The sequence below is a fragment of the Amphiprion ocellaris genome, chromosome 6 (assembly GCF_022539595.1).
Source record: "Amphiprion ocellaris isolate individual 3 ecotype Okinawa chromosome 6, ASM2253959v1, whole genome shotgun sequence".
Lineage (NCBI taxonomy): Eukaryota > Metazoa > Chordata > Actinopteri > Pomacentridae > Amphiprion > Amphiprion ocellaris.
In genome coordinates this window covers 19,889,472-19,910,792 of record NC_072771.1, presented here as the reverse complement: position 1 = coordinate 19,910,792, position 21,321 = coordinate 19,889,472, and the positions used below count along the sequence as shown (strand labels likewise).

The following is a 21,321-nucleotide window of genomic DNA, read 5'->3' as shown; positions in this document are numbered from 1 at the left end:
ACCCTTTCTAGGGCACCCGCTCTGGCATCAAGAGGGAAGGCTAAGAATTCAAATATGTTATTCTTACAGACTGGACCAGTGCAGTCAAAACAAACTCCACAGAGCAATGCAGAGAGGACAAAAACCATCAGCTGTACTCTCTTAGTGAACCGCAGCCTTAAACTCCAACTACAAGTGAATGACAGATTTACTTTGTGAGGATTTTCCATATATTTGACCAGTACAGGCTCAATGCACCCAGACTATGATCATTATATTTGAATATCATGAAACATAAACCATAAAACAATTGTTTGTACATTCAAACAATGACGCCAACAAACTGGCTGGAGGAGACAATAATTTTACGCTAGTTAGAAACCAATTGTCTCCATCAAATTAAAGACATTTTATAGCTGGAGTACAGCAGCTTTTTGCAAAGTGGAACAGTATTGTTTAATAAAATGGAGGACAACGCTTGCCTTCAAATCTTACACAGCTGAAAACCTGCTACTGAAGTAGTAGTTACATAGAAAAAAAAGAAGATTTGACTGAAACCAACCTGCGACAGGGGTCTGGAAAGTCTGTTGCTCCTCTCCTCTGGTGACCATGAGCGCATCTGGAAACTAACATATGGACAAAAACAAGTCACTGACACACGTGTACGCTTGTGAGTTGGGCAATAATTAAACATACAAAACAACAAACACAATTTCAATAAACTTTTTAAAATTTATACATATTGATATTTTGCTATTCCATGACACTGGCCTTTAGGCGTAGTCCCCACTTCTAGAGTCATATATTATATAGAAATTACATGCAATAATTTAGACATTGTCACATAATCTAATCTCAACAGTGTTTTTTTCTGTCACGGTACGGATGCTACACTTCAGTCGAACGGAGAATAAGTGACAATTGATGAATGTAATCGGGAAGCAGTGGAGGGGTGCGAGTCCCACATGGACATCTTCAGCTGTAAGCCATTATTAGCAAGTTAGCAATATGCTATGCAGAGCTTAGCGCAAGGTTGGCTGCCTGAGTTGGTCACACTGTGACGAATGACAGTCAGGAGCTCGACGACACATCTGCTTCTCTCAAAACAGCAGCAATAAAGAAGCATTACATTTGATCAGATATTGACAGAAAGCGACAGGCAGTGGTACTTTGTGCAATACGTTGTGCAATTTTTAAGGCAGAAATTTGATTGCACTTGGCCAAATGGACATTTTTTCCACAGTATTTATTTGACACTGAAGAGCAAACAGTTCAGAGTCTTTTCTTATGCAGGATGTGCACTCCTTAGGTGTTTTTAAAAAAAAAAAAAAAAAAAAAAGGTCAACAGGCACTTTTAAATTTTTCATTTTTGGAAAATAAGTAAAAGAAATGTTATTTGATTCTTTTTGTTCTCTGTGACGTTCTGTAAACATATTGAACTGTCCTTTTAAAACTCAGGTTCATACAAAACTGTGTCCTGTTCCACCCCTACTAGTCCCACAGGCTGCATGTGGGTAATAATGCAAACGTTACTGTAAACGTCTTTGTTAAGAGAACCACTCAATTCTCAAAATAACTGTTAAAAAATTATAATACTGATGAAATATGAATTGTAACTACACTATATTGCCAAAAGTATTCGCTCACCTGCCTTGACTCGCATATGAACGTAAGTGACATCCCATTCCTAATCCATAGGGTTCAATATGACGTCGGTCCACCCTTTGCAGCTATAACAGCTTCAACTCTTCTGGGAAGGCTGTCCACAAGGTTTAGGAGTGTGTTTATGGGAATTTTTGACCATTCTTCCAGAAGTGCATTTGTGAGGTCACGCACTGATGTTGGACCAGAAGGTCTGGCTCTCAGTCTCTGCTCTAATTCATCCCAAAGGTGTTCTATGGGGTTGAGGTCAGGACTCTGTGCAGGCCAGTCAAGTTCATCCACACCAGACTCTGTCATCCATGTCTTTATGGACCTTGCTTTGTGCACTGGTGCACAGTCATGTTGGAAGAGGAAGGGGCCAGCTCCAAACTGTTCCCACAAAGTTGGGAGCATGGAATTGTCCAAAATGTCTTGGTATGCTGAAGCATTCAGAGTTCCTTTCACTGGAACTAAGGGGCCAAGCCCAGCTCCTGAAAAACAACCCCACACCATAATCCCCCCTCCACCAAACTTTACACTTGGCACAATGCAGTCTGACAAGTATCGTTCTCCTGACAACCACCAAACCCAGACTCGTCCATCAGATTGCCAGATGGAGAAGCATGATTCATCACTCCAGAGAAGGCGTCTCCACTGCTCTAGAGTCCAGTGGCGGCGTGCTTTACACCACTGCATCCCACGCTTTGCATTGCACTTGGTGATGTATGGCTTGGATGCAGCTGCTCTGCCATGGAAACCAATTCCATGAAGCTCTCTGCTGAAGCACTGTTCTTGAGCTAATCTGATGGCCACATGAAGTTTGAAGGTCTGTAGCAACTGACTTTGCAGAAAGTTGGCGACCTCTTGGCACTATGCTCCTCAGCATCCATCAGTTTATGTGGCCTACCACTTGGTGGCTGAGTTGCTGTCGTTCCCACACACTTCCACTTTCTTATCATACAGCTGACAGTTGACTGTGGAATATTTAGGAGTGAGGAAATGTCACCACTGGATTTGTTGCACAGGTGGCATCCTATCACAGTTCCACGCTGGAATTCACTGAGCTCCTGAGAGCGACCCATTCTTTCACAAATGTTTGTAAAAGCTGTCTGCATGCCTAGATGCTTGATTTTATACACCTGTGGCCATGGAAGTGATTGGAACACCTGATTCTGATTATTTGGATGGGTGAGCAAATACTTTTGGCAATATAGTGTATGTCATGTTTTAAACAAAACAGAGTGTTGGGCGGGAGACTTCATCAATCCAGGCAAATTTGGTTTGAACTGTGGCCTACTAAATGTTGTCCAGGAGAGAGAACAAATGTTCAAGCAAAGAGAAACTGTGGTGAATGTTCCACATTCTGCCTTTTGTTAAAGTGAATGCAAACGGAGGAATGTGATATCCTGTGCATATCCTTTGTTACTACAGTACAATCCCATGGCTCCACTTTCTGTGCACTATTCCCATACCTATTGACTCGCCTGTTGTGGAGTCAAGAGAGCACTTGCTGCAGTCTTTTGTCCAGATACAAACCTATTTAGGCAGTGAATGGTTGGGCTTCTGAAAAAGACTAAAAGACTGTCCATCTGAAATGTGGGACACTAAAATGTCTTTTCTTTTTTTTTTTTTAAACCATCGTCAAAGAATTTCTTTCAGGCTGATTGTCCAAACAGTAATTTACAAGTTACCAGACTCCATGTTTATGACTTCAGAGAATGTAATTGTGGCAAACAACAAAAATACAGAGGATTTCTCAAACTATACAATGTTGCTGTTGCACAGGAGGAGGGAGGTATCTGTTGGAAGCCTTCTACTTATACCCTTAAGCTTCAATAGCATTACATGGAGTCTGTAAAATCTAATTTCCACCAAATACGCAATAAAATCAAATTTGATCTACATGCTTGAACATGGTACAGCATTACACTGCTGTGAAAAGCATCCGGTGGGGGGAACTACCTCTTGTTGGTGGTCGGTGTCAGCCTCTCTCTCTTTCCATCAGGGCTGGAAGGAGGATATGGTGAGTAGGGTCCTGGGGACAGTGATGCAGGACTGGAGATGGTGTACTCTCTGTAGTTCTGGTTCTCATCTCGACTCACTATTACTGAATCCTGGAAAACATCACATCAGAGGAAGGATATTGCATTAGTGTCTCTTGCATCTAAGTTCCTTTTTACTGCTGCATTTTGGCCATACAAATAGTAAAAGCTTCAACTGAGATGCATATGGATGCCTGTGGGAACCGACACACACACAAAGAGCAAAAAGGTAAATGTTGTATCAGGTTGAAAAACTTTGCATTCACTATCACAGTGTATTGTAAGAGTTGCTTTGGCGGTCATTACGACCTAAAAAAAAAAGAACAGGAACAAGTACTAAATTACTATAATGTCTTGTACCGCTTCTATCTTGAGGGCAGTAAAATAAATACGATATGTAATAAACAGATGTGTGATGCAGGTATTAGCAGAAATGAAGCAGTGCATCTTGGATAGTAAAAACAATCTGATAAACAGATGTGTTCTACATGCAGTAGTAGAAAAGAAGCAGCAAACAGTGCGTAGTCAAAACCATCTATTACACAAATTAAATAGACATTTTTGAGCAATGTTACATCAGAAATAAAAAATAAATGTGAGAAATACAGTTAGGGACATTAATTTGACTGGACATTTGATATTGTGTAATCAAGGCAACTATAGATGGGTTAAGTCTCTATCGGAGCTGCAGCACTGACCTGGAAGCGTCCAGTGAGCTGTTCAGGGCTGCTGATGCCATTGGTCTGTCCAGGACTGGAAGGATCAGGTCTTGAAAGGCAGAAAACCACAGAGATCAACTGACTGTAAATACTAACAATATCTGACTACTCAAACTTTTCAACATCCAGCTGTGCGCCTTACATAAATTCTGATACCACTGCTGCTAATTTTCAGAAACAAGGTTATGTTAAACAAATAAGCAAAGTATTTAAAACTAGTATAAGTGATATTCTGGATAGGTTGATGTACTCAGTATGGAATATAATGTTCACAAATTTGCAAGGAAAATGATGAGTAAAGAAAAAGTAATTTATTTTCTTAAGGTCACAAGTGTACGTGAACTTTATTTTAAGTGCAGACAAGTAAAATAAAAATAATCTTTGAAATGTATTTTGTCAATGCGCCCACCGTTATATTGTCATGATTCTTAGAGTTACTGCAGAAGATGGGTCCTGCAGACTTCGTCCCCTGACTTTGAAAATATTCGCTCAATCTCTCCTGTCTTTCTAACTTTTGCTTTTCTTTCTTAAATAGAAAACACATTCTAAGCAATTCCATGATTGAATTTGGAGGGGAAAATATGGCCAGTGTACGCGCCAATGCAAACACACAGTGCCCCCCTGGCTGCAAGGGCCAGAGGCTGACTGCCTCTTGGTTGAGCCCGAGGTAATGAGGCACACAGGAAGGCCTGGATGCCTGTGGTAAATCACCCAGAAACACACCTCTAGTGGCCTCAGGTCCACATACGGCATATGCATACTGCAGGAGAGAGATGGCGAGAAGCTGAAAACTGATACAGCATCCATAAGACATGTCTTCCCATAGGAAGAATATTAGGGTTCCAGGCCTGAAAAATTAATTGCTTTGAATGAGGAACAGCACAGCTAAAAAATGCCCCCATTTGCTTTAAGCCTCCACTTTGAACCACGTACATTCAGGTACAATAATTCTGCTTTGCTTTTTTCAGCCTAATGATTGTCTCCTTCGCTTCCATTGACACATTTTGGACCACATATTGTGAGTTCAACACTTGCAATCAATTGCAGCCTTTTATCTCCTCAATTTGTCGTGAAATAATGAGCAAACAGGCCACATTAGCTATAAAACTTCTCATCAGCCAATTTTCCAATTGCTTTCAAGCCTGTGAAAATGGAAGGACTATATTAAATAAAATGGCTGCAATTCCAAAGCAGTCAATACAATATTTTTGTTACACTTCTTGAATTACAGCTGAAATCTACCACTTCATTTCATATCCATTGTGGTGGTGGACAGAGGCAAAGATATGAGAACTGTGTCTCTGTTCAAATACTTAAAGACCCAGCAGCATGTCAGAACATCAGAGGATGTTTGGGTCTTTAGGCAGCAAGAAATATTTTGGGTCAGTGATCAGATCAGTGTCTAGACTATAACCAATGACCTGAGGTTACAGATCTCATTTACAGAAGAAGAATTAGTGGTAAAAATGCTAACAGTGACTTCAAACCACAGACATGGGAGACTGACATAAATCAGCATTTAAAACAACTACTATACTAATCTAGCTGTTCACAGCCGTTATTGAGTAACCTGCCTACAAGAATGTGCATTGTACGACTATCATTCCATTCTCAGAGTGAAATAAAACACTGCAACCAGGGTTGCAGGAGGTTTAAATTCACAAGAAACAAAGGTAGATACCAATATTTAGGGTGAGGCTAATCCCTGCAATATTAGACTGGCTCATTAAAACACGTTTGATAATTGTGTTGGTATGACATCTGAGTTTCATTAATGTTGAATTGATTGGATTTAGATTTTTCAATATACAAAAACTCCACTTTAATAGAAATGGCAAAACTTTAATTAAAAATCATGAACTTTCAAATGAGAGTATAATTAAACAAAACTACAAGTATAACCAGAATGTTAGCATCAGTTTTCTCAGTAACAAAACACATTACACAGTGCTAGCATATCTGTTCCAACTAATACCCTGGAGTTCTTCTAAAGGCTTCATTAGAGAAGGCAACAAGATCACAGGGCGGGACGCGCTTGGGTCAACATGACCTCACCCACAAAGCATCAATGAACAATGAAGTCCAAACAAGAACTTGTAAACAAAAGCAAATAGTGAGGTTTGCTGACATTTGAAAGTATATTTAGTCAGCAAAGGCTGGGATGAATAAATTGTTGGACACAGCAACAATAAAACACCACTTCAGTAATAAAGTCTCTGATACAGCTAAAAAACAACCCTTTTTTATTCTGAGGATCGGCTGATGCCAGCTTCCTCCAGTGGGCAACACCATCTGTATGACGACAGTCAGTACCCACATCACTGTTGGTTTGATGAGGACAAACTGCCAACCAGATGTTGAGCTGAAAAAAGCTCTCCCAACTAAGCGAAGACCAAATTAAACGTTACAGATCTGTGCTACCATCCTCTTGAGCGCTTAAACATAATTCAAGTAGTTACTATGCTTGATGAATAGCATTAAGTTGGGAGCCTGTGAGATAAGTAAGAGTGTTGGTGATGAAAACCACTGACAGTGAACAGAGTGAGATTAAAAACCTGATAGAGCTACACAGTGGCATTGTCCTGGGCAGGCAAGCAGTAATGGAGTTGTTTCTGGCTTGGATGGAGACGTGAGGTCAGAAGGGAAAAATTCACTCACAAGGACGTTGGACATCTAAGGAGGAAGTATGTGCAAGTGTGTGTGTGTGTGAGGGTGTTTGTGTGTGGTCTGTCTGTAATAAGACAAAAAGACTAACAAAAAAACATGATGGGGGACAACAGTGACAAGAATTAAGGGAGGAGTTTTAATCAAAATGCCAGCCAAGAGCAGTCCTGACATAAAGGAAAAGCTTTACAGTGGCCAACTCCCTGTCATCCAAACAAGGTCTTGGCAGATCTCAAAACAAGGTTCATTAAGGAGGACCAGGGAAAGGAACAGTGTGGCTCTCATACGTGCTGGCATTTCCCCTGATTACAATCACTTGTTTTGTTTGTACAGTGCTTGCATGGTGGAGTTAAAAACAGTGCAAAGAGAGATGGAAGCTGCGGCGACTGTGGTCTTGGCACAGACACAGAAAATTAGGGACATGTAAGATATTCATCTAGGAGACTATAATGCCTTGTATATATTTAAAGTTTGTAAGTCCAGACAGACACAAATCTCTCAAAATAAAACTAAGTATCATTGTAGTATTAGTTTAACATTAGAACTGCATGCCAGTATACCTCTCCACCGCCAGCTGCAGATGAGTTGTTGAGTTCTTGATCTTGTTCTGGGCCTCCACATTCAGCATGTCAGCCGTGTTTTCCCCATTGATCTCCAAGATAATGTCACCAGGTTGCAGGTCCGCCTTCTCTGCCTTGCTGCCCCCGTTGACCTGTTAAACAGAAGAATGAGCTGCAGTTAGGTCCTACTGGCCCCAGGTCCTGAAAATAACAATTTGTGGAGACGATCCATCTAACAAGCACAGACTCTTCGGTATCTTATGACTGTGTCGACAATTTGTCAGTGATTGACATTCGGTATTAACAAATGTGTAAATGAGAAAAGGTGTTGAATCTTTTGATCTTTTGTCACTTTCTTCATGTGAATCTTTTTCACTAAAACTCAGAGTACTTATAGTAAACACCAACAGACACCACAGGATTTCTGTCTTACAGACACATGGAACAAGGCAGTCTCGGTCAACAGCGGACAGATTCATGACACCCTTGGGGAAAAATCATTAGTGTGACAATACTTGATGGTTTGACTGGGTCTGACCTTTGCAACTAGCCTCACCACATGTCAAAGCCAATGCTATACCACCACATCAGAGGGAATTCCACACTAATGGGTCCAAACATAACGTCCACACCACCACTCTGTGTCTCAAGCATACACGCCCAACACACAGGCCTACTAAAGAGAAGCCAAAATAACGAGGTTGATGCTGCAACTGCTAAAACTTTAGAGGGAAGTATGACATTTGCCACAAACATTGCTCGCCTCACAATTAAAACCAGAGAGGGGCAATAAAACAAAGAATGCAAAACAAAATACATAGAGCCAATCAGTGGGGATGAAATCTCTTTCCTGCTCTTTGAGAGGAAAATGGATGCAAAGCCAGTCAACAGGCTGTTTGTGAGTCAGCTTAGCCAAGCAAGAGGGCAGAGGTACCATGTCTGTGGGCCCACTTGAGAGGCAATTAAGGGTTGCTGTGGTGACTCACAATAGTGCATGCCTTTTCTGATCAGGACACGCCTGGTTTCACATCAACTAAGATCAGTTAGGGTTCTATCGCAAGGATCTGTGCCCAATAGAAACAAGCACAAGCTATCTTTCAGGCCAACAGGAATAAAAGAGGGCATCCATGTCATCTCCATGCCAAGCGCCAGCCACTTCAGATGGTTCAACCCTACAGCTGCTAAACTGCCAGGGGAGATGGCGCCGAGGTGAGACAAGCTGAGAGTGATGAAGTTTCTGCTTCAGCAGGGATCGCTGCTACCTCACAGAACCTATTTGATATATGACACATGCAAACATGCTGGTTTTGTTTATTAGACAGCAGTAACAAAATCAGACTTAAGTCCATTATTCATGAGCAGACCTGTTTTTCTAGTGGTAGCTGTACGTAGGTTGATACAATAAAGTCTTTTGAAGTTGAAGAAGCTTAAAACTCCAGCAGTTTGAAGCATTGGTACCCTGCCATGGCTTTGCTGTAATTTATTCTTTATGGTCTGAGGAGCTACTGGAGGAATCTCACTGAAAAGGAAAAAAACCCCAGCTTGAGATGGTGATGTAGGACCAGGATGTGAAGTAGGCAGAACAGGGTGTCTCTGGCATGCAGAAGTTAGTCTCAGCAAGGTTTCCTGGTGTTTACTGCACACTGTCTGCTGACAGTGGTAACATTTCTGTTTCTTCAATTCCCTCTCGCTCTTTTTTTAAACTATGACTGGGAAAATGTGGTCAGTAAAACAACATGCACGTGCTAAAGTACAAATTTTACTGATGCACGTGGTAATGCACGGGCTGCAGTGTAGAAACACAAAGCTACACTCACATATTGCACTCAGGAACCCCTAACCTCCCACCTCAACTTCCACTGTTACTGTAATCAGTGGTTTCCTTCTAATGCAGTATACTTCCACTCTATTCTAATGGGTTCAGTAGTCAAGGAAATAGGTATGAAGCAGCAGCGAACATAAACAAAGACAAGAAGAAAGAGATGCAGTGAGTGGGAAGTTGACTTTACATGACAATCCATTACAGACTGTGTTTTGACAAAAACAGAGGATACAGTGTTAAGGTGTGACAAGGTTGAGCAGCAGGGCTGCTGTTGATGACTACCTTTGATACAGTTATGGCTTTCTTGAAGTCCCTTCCTCCATATATTCTGAAGCCCCATGGTGAAGGACCAATCAGGTTCACTATTAGCGCCATCAGAGTGATCAGATCAGCACACACTCTCGTCAAAACCCTGAAAAAAAAGAAACACAGGGAACGTAACATTAATTAAAAGTAATATGTTGGACCTAAACGTGTGTATGGCTGAATGTTTTCATCAAAGTCACATGTTTCTGCTAGCCTGGGTTGATATTAGATCAATAGGCGAAGACAGTGAACATTTGCATAAGCTGCCTTTCATCTCCAGCAACACTTCACTTCCACTGGCCTAAGTCCCTTTGACATGGATTGTGCAACCACATCAAATAGGAATGGGAAGAATCTGAAACCAAAGACACATGACTAACATTGCTAAAGTGCCTGCAGAGCTGACAAGTTTCATTAAATCCAAATGCTCTTTCAAGACAAGGGAAACAAAAACAAACAAAAATTCGGGCAACTACAGTGTACAAGAAGCTAAACATTTCACTGTGGTTAACTGTAACTACTGAGTTTAATGTATATGTATAAGGTATACAGTGTGATATGATATCCAATATGGTAGGCCTTTAGGACATGAATATGAGAGCCGACTACATAAATAAACTTGTGTAACCGATTTGTTTAGTAATCTGCAGCTCTATAGTGGATATTTTATATTTGTATAGTTACAGTTTGCATGACTATTTACATATTCTGCTCTCCACAAAGTCTGTTGTGAATTTTAAAATCTAATACTGCAAGTCTAGTGTTGAAATTCAAAACTGTGGAGATGCCAAAGTATAATGAAGCCATGTCACAGCTTTTCCATAAATGCAATACTAAAAGACGAACAAATCAAAAAGTAACACCAGACACCAGTTATTTTCTGATCTCATTTACCTATTTGCAACAAATTCCTGAATATGATTAATGTTGTTGTTTTGATAGTGAGCATTGACTATTATGTTGCATAATGAGCCATAAGATTTTAAGCCTTTTATCTGTCACAAATCTAAACAGCTAGATGACAGGATGGATGAGAAACAGATCCACAAGATACAAAGATTTAACTACTTAGTTACTCTGTGATTTATTTCAGTGCATGTTGTTGAGAGGATGATAAAGTGGTAAGATGGTAAAGTCCTTATCAGCAAGACACTAAAGGGCCATAAGATGAGTTACACAACATGGCTCTGATGTTATATCTATAAAATACGTTCTCAATAATCATTTATCTATTGGGAGGGACAAGGATACAACCCTAGCAGAGCAGTTTTTAAAGCATTAAAATAGCCATGATGTTTCTTTAGATTTTAACAGTAACGTGTGATCTCAAGCGACCCCATTCAGACTTTTTAATAGTTGTAGACACACCTCATCTGTTGCACGACTGCAAGTGGAGACACAGAGCTCTGTGGTGTGATGATGTGATGAAGAGATAAGCGCTTCCAGGTTCATAAACACATCAACACCTGCACAATGCACACAGACATTCACACACATGGAGAGAGCTGCTGCAAGAAAAGCAGCATTTATTTAGATGATGACATAAGCTATTTTAAGTATAGACTGCTACTCCAAAAAAAGGTGAAAAACATCTTCACCAAGACTATTTTCATCTGTTGCATAACTCATAACAAACAAAGCTGAGTGTTGCATCAGCCTTTGAAAGTAAATGCAGAACTTCCACCTTGCAGTTGACTGTAAACTTTTCTTAGCAAAACTATGGATCTGTTTTTCAGGACAAACTATATATCAGTTTGTGTGCAACCATAACTTTACTTTAGTTCAGAGAAAATCAAAGACATTGAAGCAGAAAGAAGTTAAGCAGATAAGCATATATTGTCAGTCAGTCTTTCACACCTCGGATTAAAGACCGAGTATATCAGTTAATTAAGGGTTAATGGGTAATGATAAATACAAAGTTTGCTACATTATACGACACTGTACACACCTTGATACACACTGGCCAGCCAAGTGGAATGTAAATGATGATGACTCAATATCTCCATAAATTAAGTGATAAATTCCTGTCACTGATTACATAATTGCATATTATAGTTATCAATGATCTTGAAAATGTAATGAGCATTTGGGACAAACAGAAATGTAAATGATCAACTTATTTAGCATCTCTATAAATGAAGCAACACATTCCTGTCAATGATTACATAATCATATAATGCAGTTATCAAAGACCCTGATGAGGATCAAGTGGGACAAACAGAAATCACAGACCAAGCAGAGTGAATCTAGGACAGCAGCCATGCTACTCCCCTGAATCCCTCCAAACACTGGCCCATTTCATCGTCTGCACATTCCACAAGCATTTGAAACAATCAGTGCAGACCGATCCACTCATTAACAGTCTGGGCCAATTAGCAGGGTTACTGGGCCTACCATCATTAGGGTCTCTTAATTGCTGTGGCCTCCAGAAATAAGTGCAGTTGTGATAATGACAGGGAGTAGCTGCCCAAAACTTTCCCAGCCTCTGGGGGTGTCAATTAGTTCCATGAGCCTCAGCAGCTTCTCCTATAGAGCGACTATTATCGGCTGAGCACCCTGCTAATTCCCTGTGTAAAGATTCACCATTAGCATCATAAAAATGCTACTGGTGGTGGATAACGTCAGAGAGAAAGGATGCTGAACGTATGCAGCAGAGAACAAACAGTGGAGAAGAAAAACAAGTCATTGTGGTTGTGAGGATAAGTGGCACACTCATGTTCTGCCTTTAATTGGCCACTGATGAGCTGTTAAGAGACTGCACTGCTGTTCACATAAAGCAAAGTGCTGAACACAGTTTGATGGGACTTCCCTATCCCACAAACACACTGCTGGGCAGGTGCCAATATACATAAAAGGTGAATTCTGTTCTGGTGACATCTAGCTGCTTTACCCGCCACTCCAATTTGGCAGCACAATTCAACACGCCCAGCACAATGAGAGGAATTCTAGTCATGAAGTCATTTCTATGGCTTGCATTCAGCATCAGCCGCACAGCAGGAGGTCAGCATGAGGAGGATGGAGCTGTAGCTACGGTGAAATACGCTCACTTCCAACTAACACAACAGACAGGTTTATGACTTACCTGCATACTAACGACCAGCAAAGTGTCAAGTGTGTAATACTACAAGAGGTAGCATCATTCCAAGACAGGTTTCTCTATTAGCTAGCATACACAGTTGCGGATTTACTATATCCACTTACAGATGCACAAAAAAGTTTGTAAAACCTTTGAAATTACCAGGATTTTTCCACTGATTATAAAAATATGATCTGATCAAAGTCACAATCTGACTAAACTAATACTCTTTACTGAACACTCAGAATAATTATTAACATCCCAGCTGAAAAAAGGTGGGTAAAGAGCTGTGCAAACAACTTCTCTAAAAGCTGCTTGATATAGTGTGTTCCAATTAAGTGCATGAGATTGGAATTGTAGGTTATACAGACGGAATTTCCTATGAAATAAAAGCATTCAAAGGCCAGTTTAGATCCAGCCTCAATCACAAAAGAATTCACAGAACCTAAGAAAAAGCACTAAAGAGATGCACAAAGGCTACAAAAGCATTTCTAAAGACCTGGATGTTCATCAGCCCATAATAAGACAAACAAAGGAATTCAGCAAAGATTTTGAAAGCATTGAAAGAAGTCAAAAAACTCAAGGGTAACAGACAAACATCTAAAGAAATCTCTACAACTTGCTAAAATCTTCATTCATGTGTCCTGGATAAGAATTGTGTTAAAGGATGGAAAACCCTGCTCTCCAAAAATACCATGTGTATGTTTGGAGGAGAGGAAAGTATTGCACATCAGCTCCAAAACCTCACCTTAGCTGCAACGCATGGTGGAGAGAACAATATGATTTGGGGCTGCTCTGAACCTGTGGACCCGGATGCTTGAATACAAGATATTTTACAGGATGATGTCAAGGCAGCAGTCCATGGCCTGAAGCTTAGGAGAGGCTGACTGATGCAACAAGACAATGACGCAAAACACACAAGTAAACAAAAAAGAGCCTGATTGAAAAAGAAGAAAATTCATGTTCATGTTTAGAGTCCTGAATGTAATCCAACTGAGATACTGTAGTATGACCAGAAGAAGGCTGTTTAGTTAAGATATCCAAGAAATATTTAGGAACTAGAAAAGTTCTGCAGGGAAGAATGGCTAAATAATGAGGGTGATTTTGGACCAATCTCATAAGCAGCTACAGAAAACATCTGACGGAGGCTGTTACTGCTAAAGCAGTTTCTAAGAGTTACTGAATTCAAAACTTGACTTACTATTTATAGTCTGTACTGAGAGTCATTGCTCAGTGTTTTCAATAAAGGCATAAAAAGTGCAAAAAATTTTGTGTGGAGACAATGACAGTAAAGTAAAGTCAGATTGTGTCTGTCTATAACCGACTTTGATAAATTCTGATCCCATTTTAGGAGGAATCAATGCAGAAATACTGGCAATTCCAAAAGGCTAACAAAATCATTTTTGCAACTGTAATAGAAGTTGTTGATTCAACTAAGGTTGACTCATCAAGGGTTTTTTTTTTAGCTTGCTTATAACAATTTGTAAAATTGCACAGCAAGCTCCATATGAGTTTGTCAGGTGTTTCATGACTGAAAGAGGTACTGACTTGACTGGGGAGAACTGAGCAGTCTAAGATATCATAGTTTTATAAGTTTATCTGCTCATTCAACAGGTGTTTGACAAATTGCTCTTGTCACGGTTACTGGAGAATTATGCTGCACATATGAATAATGAGCACTCTCATCATCAACTCAAGCATAGTCTGTTTTATTAATCACATTTGGTCTGTTCTCTATGTGTGTGGAAGAACTCAGCAATGCTGTTGCGCAAAACCATGGCAACACAGGAAGGAAAGACTGTAAACCAGGTTTTAAGTGGTGTCTATGTTCCATCAATGGCTCTATTAATATTTTTTAATCACTAAAATGATTAGTTGATTAATCAACTAGTTACTCTAAATAAATAATCAGCAACTATCTGAATGATTAATTAATTGCTATGATTATTTTAAACACAAAAAACATCAAACATTGCCTAACTCCAGCTCATAAAACTCAATGAAATTTACAGCTGTTCCATTTTTCTTTGTCTTCTATGACAGTGAAACAAATATCTTGAAGTTTATGACTGTTGTTCAGACAAAACATCCGTCAGTAACTTAGGCTTAAGGAAATGTGATGTGGTTTTTCCCCATCAATCAAGAATTTTTTCAACTGATTACTCAATAATGAAATTAACTGTGGGCTGTTCCTCAAGATCTCATCCATCCCATTACATCAAAAGCTTTATCAATAAAGTATCAAGTATTCATGGGTGACTGTCGTTCTGGTATTTAACAGTGTTGATACCAGGTGTGGACAGGACCCTTAAGCTCTAAAAGATCGCTAAGTTCCCTGCACCACAGAATCGGAGCGGTAGATCGATCTGTCTTTCATAGCTGCTAAACCTCAAACACATTATTACTGTTTCAACAAAAAGCTGTAGTATTATATGAAAGACTACACTGAATGTCCAGCAAATCAAAAATCTAATTAGGAAGTCCACTGCCTTCAAATGTTATGTACCGGCACAAAATATTAGTAGCATTAGACGAACAAAAATTAAGATTAATTTTGCTGGGAGACTCAAATCTCAGTACTGCTGTTGTGCACATGAAGCACAGTTTGGGGTGGCAAGGTTGATGAGAAAAACATAACGAACTCAGGAATTACTTCATTGTATTTCAGTTTCCACAGCGACATTCTTGTGCTCTGGGGGAAGTTCCAACCTGCCATGTACACACTATAAGTTAAGGGCCTTTTGGCACTTGTCACATCTTTGAGAGATGATACCTACAGGCAAAAGCAGATAGGAGAGGTATGAAGGGGGAGAACCGGCCCGCCGTCATATTATAGTTAACACTCACTGCTCCAACTTGCAGAGAGCTTGTCAAGTTTAATTGATAAAATGGCTTTTAAACGTGCAGTTCGTACTCCATGTAGAACATGTAATACCAGACATCATTGTTATTAGCAAAATTAACACGATTTTGATTCTCTACAAATTTCTGATATAACCACTAGTTGATGCTATTTTTTAAAGATTGAATAAAGTTTAAAATAGTAGTATAGCAGAAGTTTCAAAACTTCTTTCATTCATACAAATAAGCTGCAGTGATCACACAATAACTCCAAAACAATGTGCAATCTTCCCTTTTAGCATGTTTGCCATAACGTGCAGTTATGGGTAACTGTAGACTTAATGAGTGAAACTTGCTAACACAAGTCTGAAATTGTATGTGTAAATTCACTAGAGTGTCAAAAGAATTATGATGACTCATTCTTGATGAGTCATTACCACTGATCTGCATGTCACCACAACACCGTTGTGGCAACCAGCAGTATTTAATACTTACAAGATGTATTTTACGAAAACAACACTGAAAAGAAATGCTGATAAAGTGCAAGTTGTGAAATGGCCAACCTGTAAATATATGCTGGAACCCACCATTAAAGCTATTCCTGAGAATTAGCACCTCATTTATTCTAGGCAATGAAACATTCAGAAAAACAAGCTGTTACCACAAGTACTGCATTGGAAATCAAATATTCATGTCAACTGTATGACATTAGATGAGCTAAGTAGGTCTATCTCTATCTAATAAAACGTCTGGCAGGAATACCTGGCCATCTAGATCAGCTCTTCACTTCTCTCTGAATCACTGGAGTGCTTAACAGACTGTTTTTCTTCTCCTTGAACTCTGTGCCAAGATCCACTGGATCAAAATGAACAAGCACTGGCTCTCCAACATGCTGATACTGAACGAATGGCTGATGTACATAGCAGACACATTCAGTCAATTGAAAGTTCTGGCTGAGCTTAGATGAACCACTCTCTTAGATAAACCACTGTGGCTTCAGGGGAATATTCCTGGTATGAATCACACACAGGAGGCTCTCACTGGTCGCCATACACCAGTGTGAAGTTTCCACAGTACTGTGTGAGTGATGCAGTCTGCTGTTGACTTTAACCTGTGTGTCACGCAGTGCACTGACAGGTCGGCACCTACATGGACAGACACACACACACACACACACACACACACACACACCCACTGATTAAAAAGGAGAGGAATGCAATAGAAAGCCTCTCCCTGGATTGAGTGGAGGGAAATCACATTCTGTACACTCTCCAAATCACACCCATTTGGTCAGATATAGCTGCAGTCACTAGGGAGATGAAAAATATCAAACAACAACAAATGTCAAAGAGGGTGTTGGTTGTAGAGCTTCTGTATTGTTGCACATGGGCACTGGCTCTATTAACTCGTGTCATCAAAATAATTATGGACTGAAACATACCTGTAATTTTTGTGGGTTACTCCCTTTTTGGTGAGAACGTTTTAAAGGGTGTATACTCACACTGAGTTTCATCCTAATCTTAATAGCATTGTGTAATCTTATGTAATGCAGTAGAAAAAAGGCAGTCTAACATTGCCCATCATCCCTTTCTGAAATTCCTTCATCAGTTTGCTGCAGCACTGCTACATCAGAGTCCACTGTTCAGTCAGGTTCACAAAAAGACAAGGACGCTGTTACTGGCTCCACTTATCCCTCTTTGCACTATCACTGGGTGATCATGTTACTAATGTTCACACTTACCAGATTCAACAGTCAGATCAGTGCACCACATCCCCTGACACACTCAGAATACACTGTTGCAAGCATGCACCTTTCAGAAACTGTTTTGAGGCTTGAGGAAAGTTTTTGGTAAAGTTAGAAACACCCTTTGCTGCACAATCTTTCAGCAAAGCTTGATGCAAAGCGAGAGAAACAACAGTCAAATCCTCCTTTCAAAGGCTTTGCCTCAGCTAAAACTGAAAACCACACTTCTGTGAGACTGGATCCAAAAAAAACACTTTCATCTTTCAGACAACCAGATAATGCTGACTTCCTGCATGTGTGTTTGTGACAGAGAAAAGCTGCTAGGAGCTGAACAAAATACAAAACATTACAGCAACACAGTAGTATTTAGCAGAAAGACTAAAATATTCAAATGCTCCAGTTAAAACCTCAATGCAATTGTAAAACAAACACAAATATCCTTCTGAGGTAGAGCGTAACGAGCTGGCCTTTTCTCTGTTTTCTTGAAGAGCTACTGCTTTGCTCTGTCCAAAATTACAGTGGTCTGTTTTTGGTTCATGGACGATTTTTATCCTGCTTGAGTGTTCTCTCGAAAGGAAACAAACACAAAGAATAAGAGAAGGGTAGGTAGAGCAAACACATGAAAGGCAGCTGGGCACAATCACAATGGAAAATGCATACAAACAGCAGGCATTTGAGATTTGAGAACATGATGGTTTCACTGTGACTGTTCTAGATTATCCTTTGTCAAGTAGTTTCACATCTGTTAGACTCACAGCCAGGTTGATTTATCTCTAACACTCTAGGTGAAGTGAAGGAATTAGTTGCTGAGTCTAGATTTCTTAAAAAGAAACAGAGAGCTGAACTTGAACTTAAGTGGACATGTCAATGCAGAGCCATCACCCTGAACGGGACACTTTAAGAGGAGAGACAAGATAACAGCCTCAGCAGTTGGACTAACGTGACATAAGACTTCGAGCTTCCTGAAGCTGCACCTGGTCCAGCTCCTCCACAAATCACAATGACCGTTTCATGTGCAAAAAAAAAACCTTCTCTGCTCTCCTGAATAGAGGAGGGATGGAAAGTCGACTGTAGGAGCTGGAAACTGCTCCCTGTGTGGGCTTTAGTTGTTCTACTCTGTTAGACTGACGTCCAATTTCCACTTCTATCACGGACCATTAGTCAGAACAGCTTATATCAGGGTGGTGCACACTATAACTGCACACGTCTAGCATAAACCATAGTTTTGCAAGACAGTTACCACACTTTTAATGAACTGGACTCTCAATAAAACTATAAACTTACGATGACTCACAGTATCCGTCATTAAAACAATACACAAACAGAAAGGTGTGCTGTCACCCCCAACAAAAAGTCACCAATGAAGAGGATTTTTGATTAACTGAGGTGTGTGAAGATAATCAAACACACACTTCTGAGTTAGCAAAGGAGCTTTACGTGAGTCGAGACACTTCAAATGATTTTATCTTCACTTACCAAGGTGAGGACACCTGTTAAGTCTCTGCGCGCCATTCGAGACACTTCAAATGATTTTATCTTCACTTACCAAGGTGAGGACACCTGTTAAGTCTCTGCGCGCCCTTCGACAAAAACACTGCTCCCACACCCAGCAGGTCTTAGTTCAGCTCAGCCTGAAGCAGCAGAATCCAAAACACAGTAGAAAGCAGCTTTACAGGTTGCTTCTGTCAGTGCAGCAGCAGTGAAGTAAAGCGGTGGCGGAGCTCTGCTAGTCCCTGTCGTTTCCTCTGGTGTGGCAGATGTTAAGATGGCACGCATGAACACCACCTGTGGCTGCGCGCGCAGTGCTAGCACCGGGACGAGCTCGCGGTGCCATGTGCCGTTACCAAAATAAAGAAAAAAATAATGAGGGGGAGGTTGACAGAAGCAGCAAACCGGGGCGTGTCAGAGGAGGGAGGAGAGGAAAGGAGAGGAAAGGAGGGGTGAGGAACGGAGGGTGCCGCGGTGATAATTGAGCCATTTATCCAAAAAAAAAAAGACACAGTGCGGCTGCTCTGTGTGTCCACGCGCCACCTGCTGACGGAAACGGAGTGAAGCGGCTCCACGCAGAGGACTGATTAAGGTACGTGCACGTGCAGCACAGGTGTTATCAGGTAGCTAATTAGACATCTGGTTTGTATCCAATAAACTTCAGTGTCAGTTTGATTAAACTCAGAGGAGCCTCTAGAAGTGCTGAAAATCTTATTTTAGGAATACTGTCATGCTGTTGTAGCATAGAAGCAAGCTGACAACTGTGCAAACATGAGACATCACATAGAGGAAGAAGCTTTTATTTATAAAAATACATTACAGCACCTCATATCCCATTTGGGGTCAGCCATGGTGGCAGATAGGATTAGATTGCTCATAGGACCGCTGACCTGCTCAGTATCCCTCAGCCTCAACCATCAAGCCACCACTGCAGATGCTGACAAACTATGGTTCTTATTTTACAGTGTAGTGCATAAACTAATTACAGGGACAGTTAACAAGTTTAACATACTATAGCTACATACATAACATACTATACAAATGGAAAATCTCACCCACAGGAAAGACTGATGATACTTTATCAACGTACAACAATTTAGGATATAAAATGTTTTTAATGATACCCAACTGTGTGATGACATATTTTAGTTTATTTTATTCTGCTGATTGGAGAGACTATGTTTTGTAATGCATCCAAAAATGCAATCATTTAAAAAAAATTCATTTTATCACATCACCCCCATCCTACAGCAACTCCACTGGCTCCTTGTCAAATTCAGAATTGATTTCAAAATCCTCCTGTATACATTCAAGGCCATCCACAACCTCACCCCTCCCTATATATCTGATCTCCTTTGCATCGCCTCTTTCACCCCTCTCTCAGATCCTCTTCCACCATCCACCTCACGGTGCCCTCCTCAACTCAGAACTCACCTGTTCAAGACGGCCTACTCTCTGTAAATGACATTTTTCTGTATGTGTAGTTTTTATGTATTCTATTTTATTTGTTTCCTTTGTAAAGTGTCCTTGGGTGTCAAGAAAGGTATTTATAACTAAAATGTATTATTATTATTATTATTATTATTATTATTATTATTATTATTATTATTATTATTATTATTATTATTAATAATAATAATAATAATAATTTCACTCTTGCAAATGCCCTGCAGCAAAATGGCAAAATCTCCCAAACAAGAAAACTTGATGTAACAGAAAAATATTTTGACTTTAAGATCAGACTTCTGTGGTACAAAAATAATAATACAACTGTGATTGGGTTCAGGATTCAGGACTGCTTTATCTCCAGCTGATGGACTGTTACTCTGTGTGTGACAGCTCTCCCGTCTGATGTAAAGAAAAGTACACAGTGTGACTTACTCTTAGATCATTGCTGATCCTGTCTCCATATTGGGGATTATTTATAATTTTAAGTAATTTATTAAATTACTGTTTTGTTGTGTTGTACGTAAACGTGTGCACCTCTCTGTCTCTCTGTGGAGACACTTATATGGATTTTGCTGCTATCTGATCCTGCAGGTATTGAATAGAATATAAACAGAGAAAAACTCCTACAAGCTACTGGAAGCAACAAATGAAAACTTTACTTCAATGTTTAGAGATCTGTGTGTGTCCCTTCATCGATTAAAGCCATAATCTGTGATTGGATGTTCATCGATGGCTGTACAGCCATGGCTGCTGTCACTGACTGTATGGCTGCTGCCTTTTCAATGCTGCTTTCACTTGCACTCAGACACCATAGCTGCACTCACTGATATGTGGACTTTGAAGTTTCAGTGAATGAACTTGACCAATCAGATCTGGGATGATCAGTGAGCTTTCAGGGCTCTCCATGGCCCCCGACCACACTTTGGAGGGGCCTCTGAGAAGGTCACAGATGAGACAGCTGGTTGGTATCATATACATGCAACGCTGCGA

The 21,321-nt window shown here is 40.2% G+C and overlaps 1 protein-coding gene across 3 annotated transcripts in view; it reads right to left on the bottom strand.

Annotated features, from left to right (window-relative positions):
- Nucleotides 1-19,311, bottom strand: part of pdlim2 (PDZ and LIM domain 2 (mystique)) — a 37,835-nt gene extending 18,524 nt beyond the window's left edge. The window contains exons 1-6 of one of the 3 annotated variants that reach the window (XM_035957460.2): nt 18,941-19,311; nt 9,710-9,839; nt 7,606-7,757; nt 4,361-4,430; nt 3,583-3,734; nt 542-605 (exon numbers count right to left, since the gene is read on the bottom strand). In XM_035957460.2, coding sequence (XP_035813353.1) covers nt 542-605; nt 3,583-3,734; nt 4,361-4,430; nt 7,606-7,757; nt 9,710-9,802 — 531 coding nt within the window. In that variant the 5' untranslated portion in view covers nt 9,803-9,839; nt 18,941-19,311. Of the gene's footprint in view, nt 1-541; nt 606-3,582; nt 3,735-4,360; nt 4,431-7,605; nt 7,758-9,709; nt 9,840-18,870 lie in introns of all 3 variants that reach the window. The other 2 variants (XM_055011321.1, XM_023290692.3) reach the window with 2 other exon arrangements.
- Between the last annotated feature and the right edge of the window lie 2,010 nt (nt 19,312-21,321).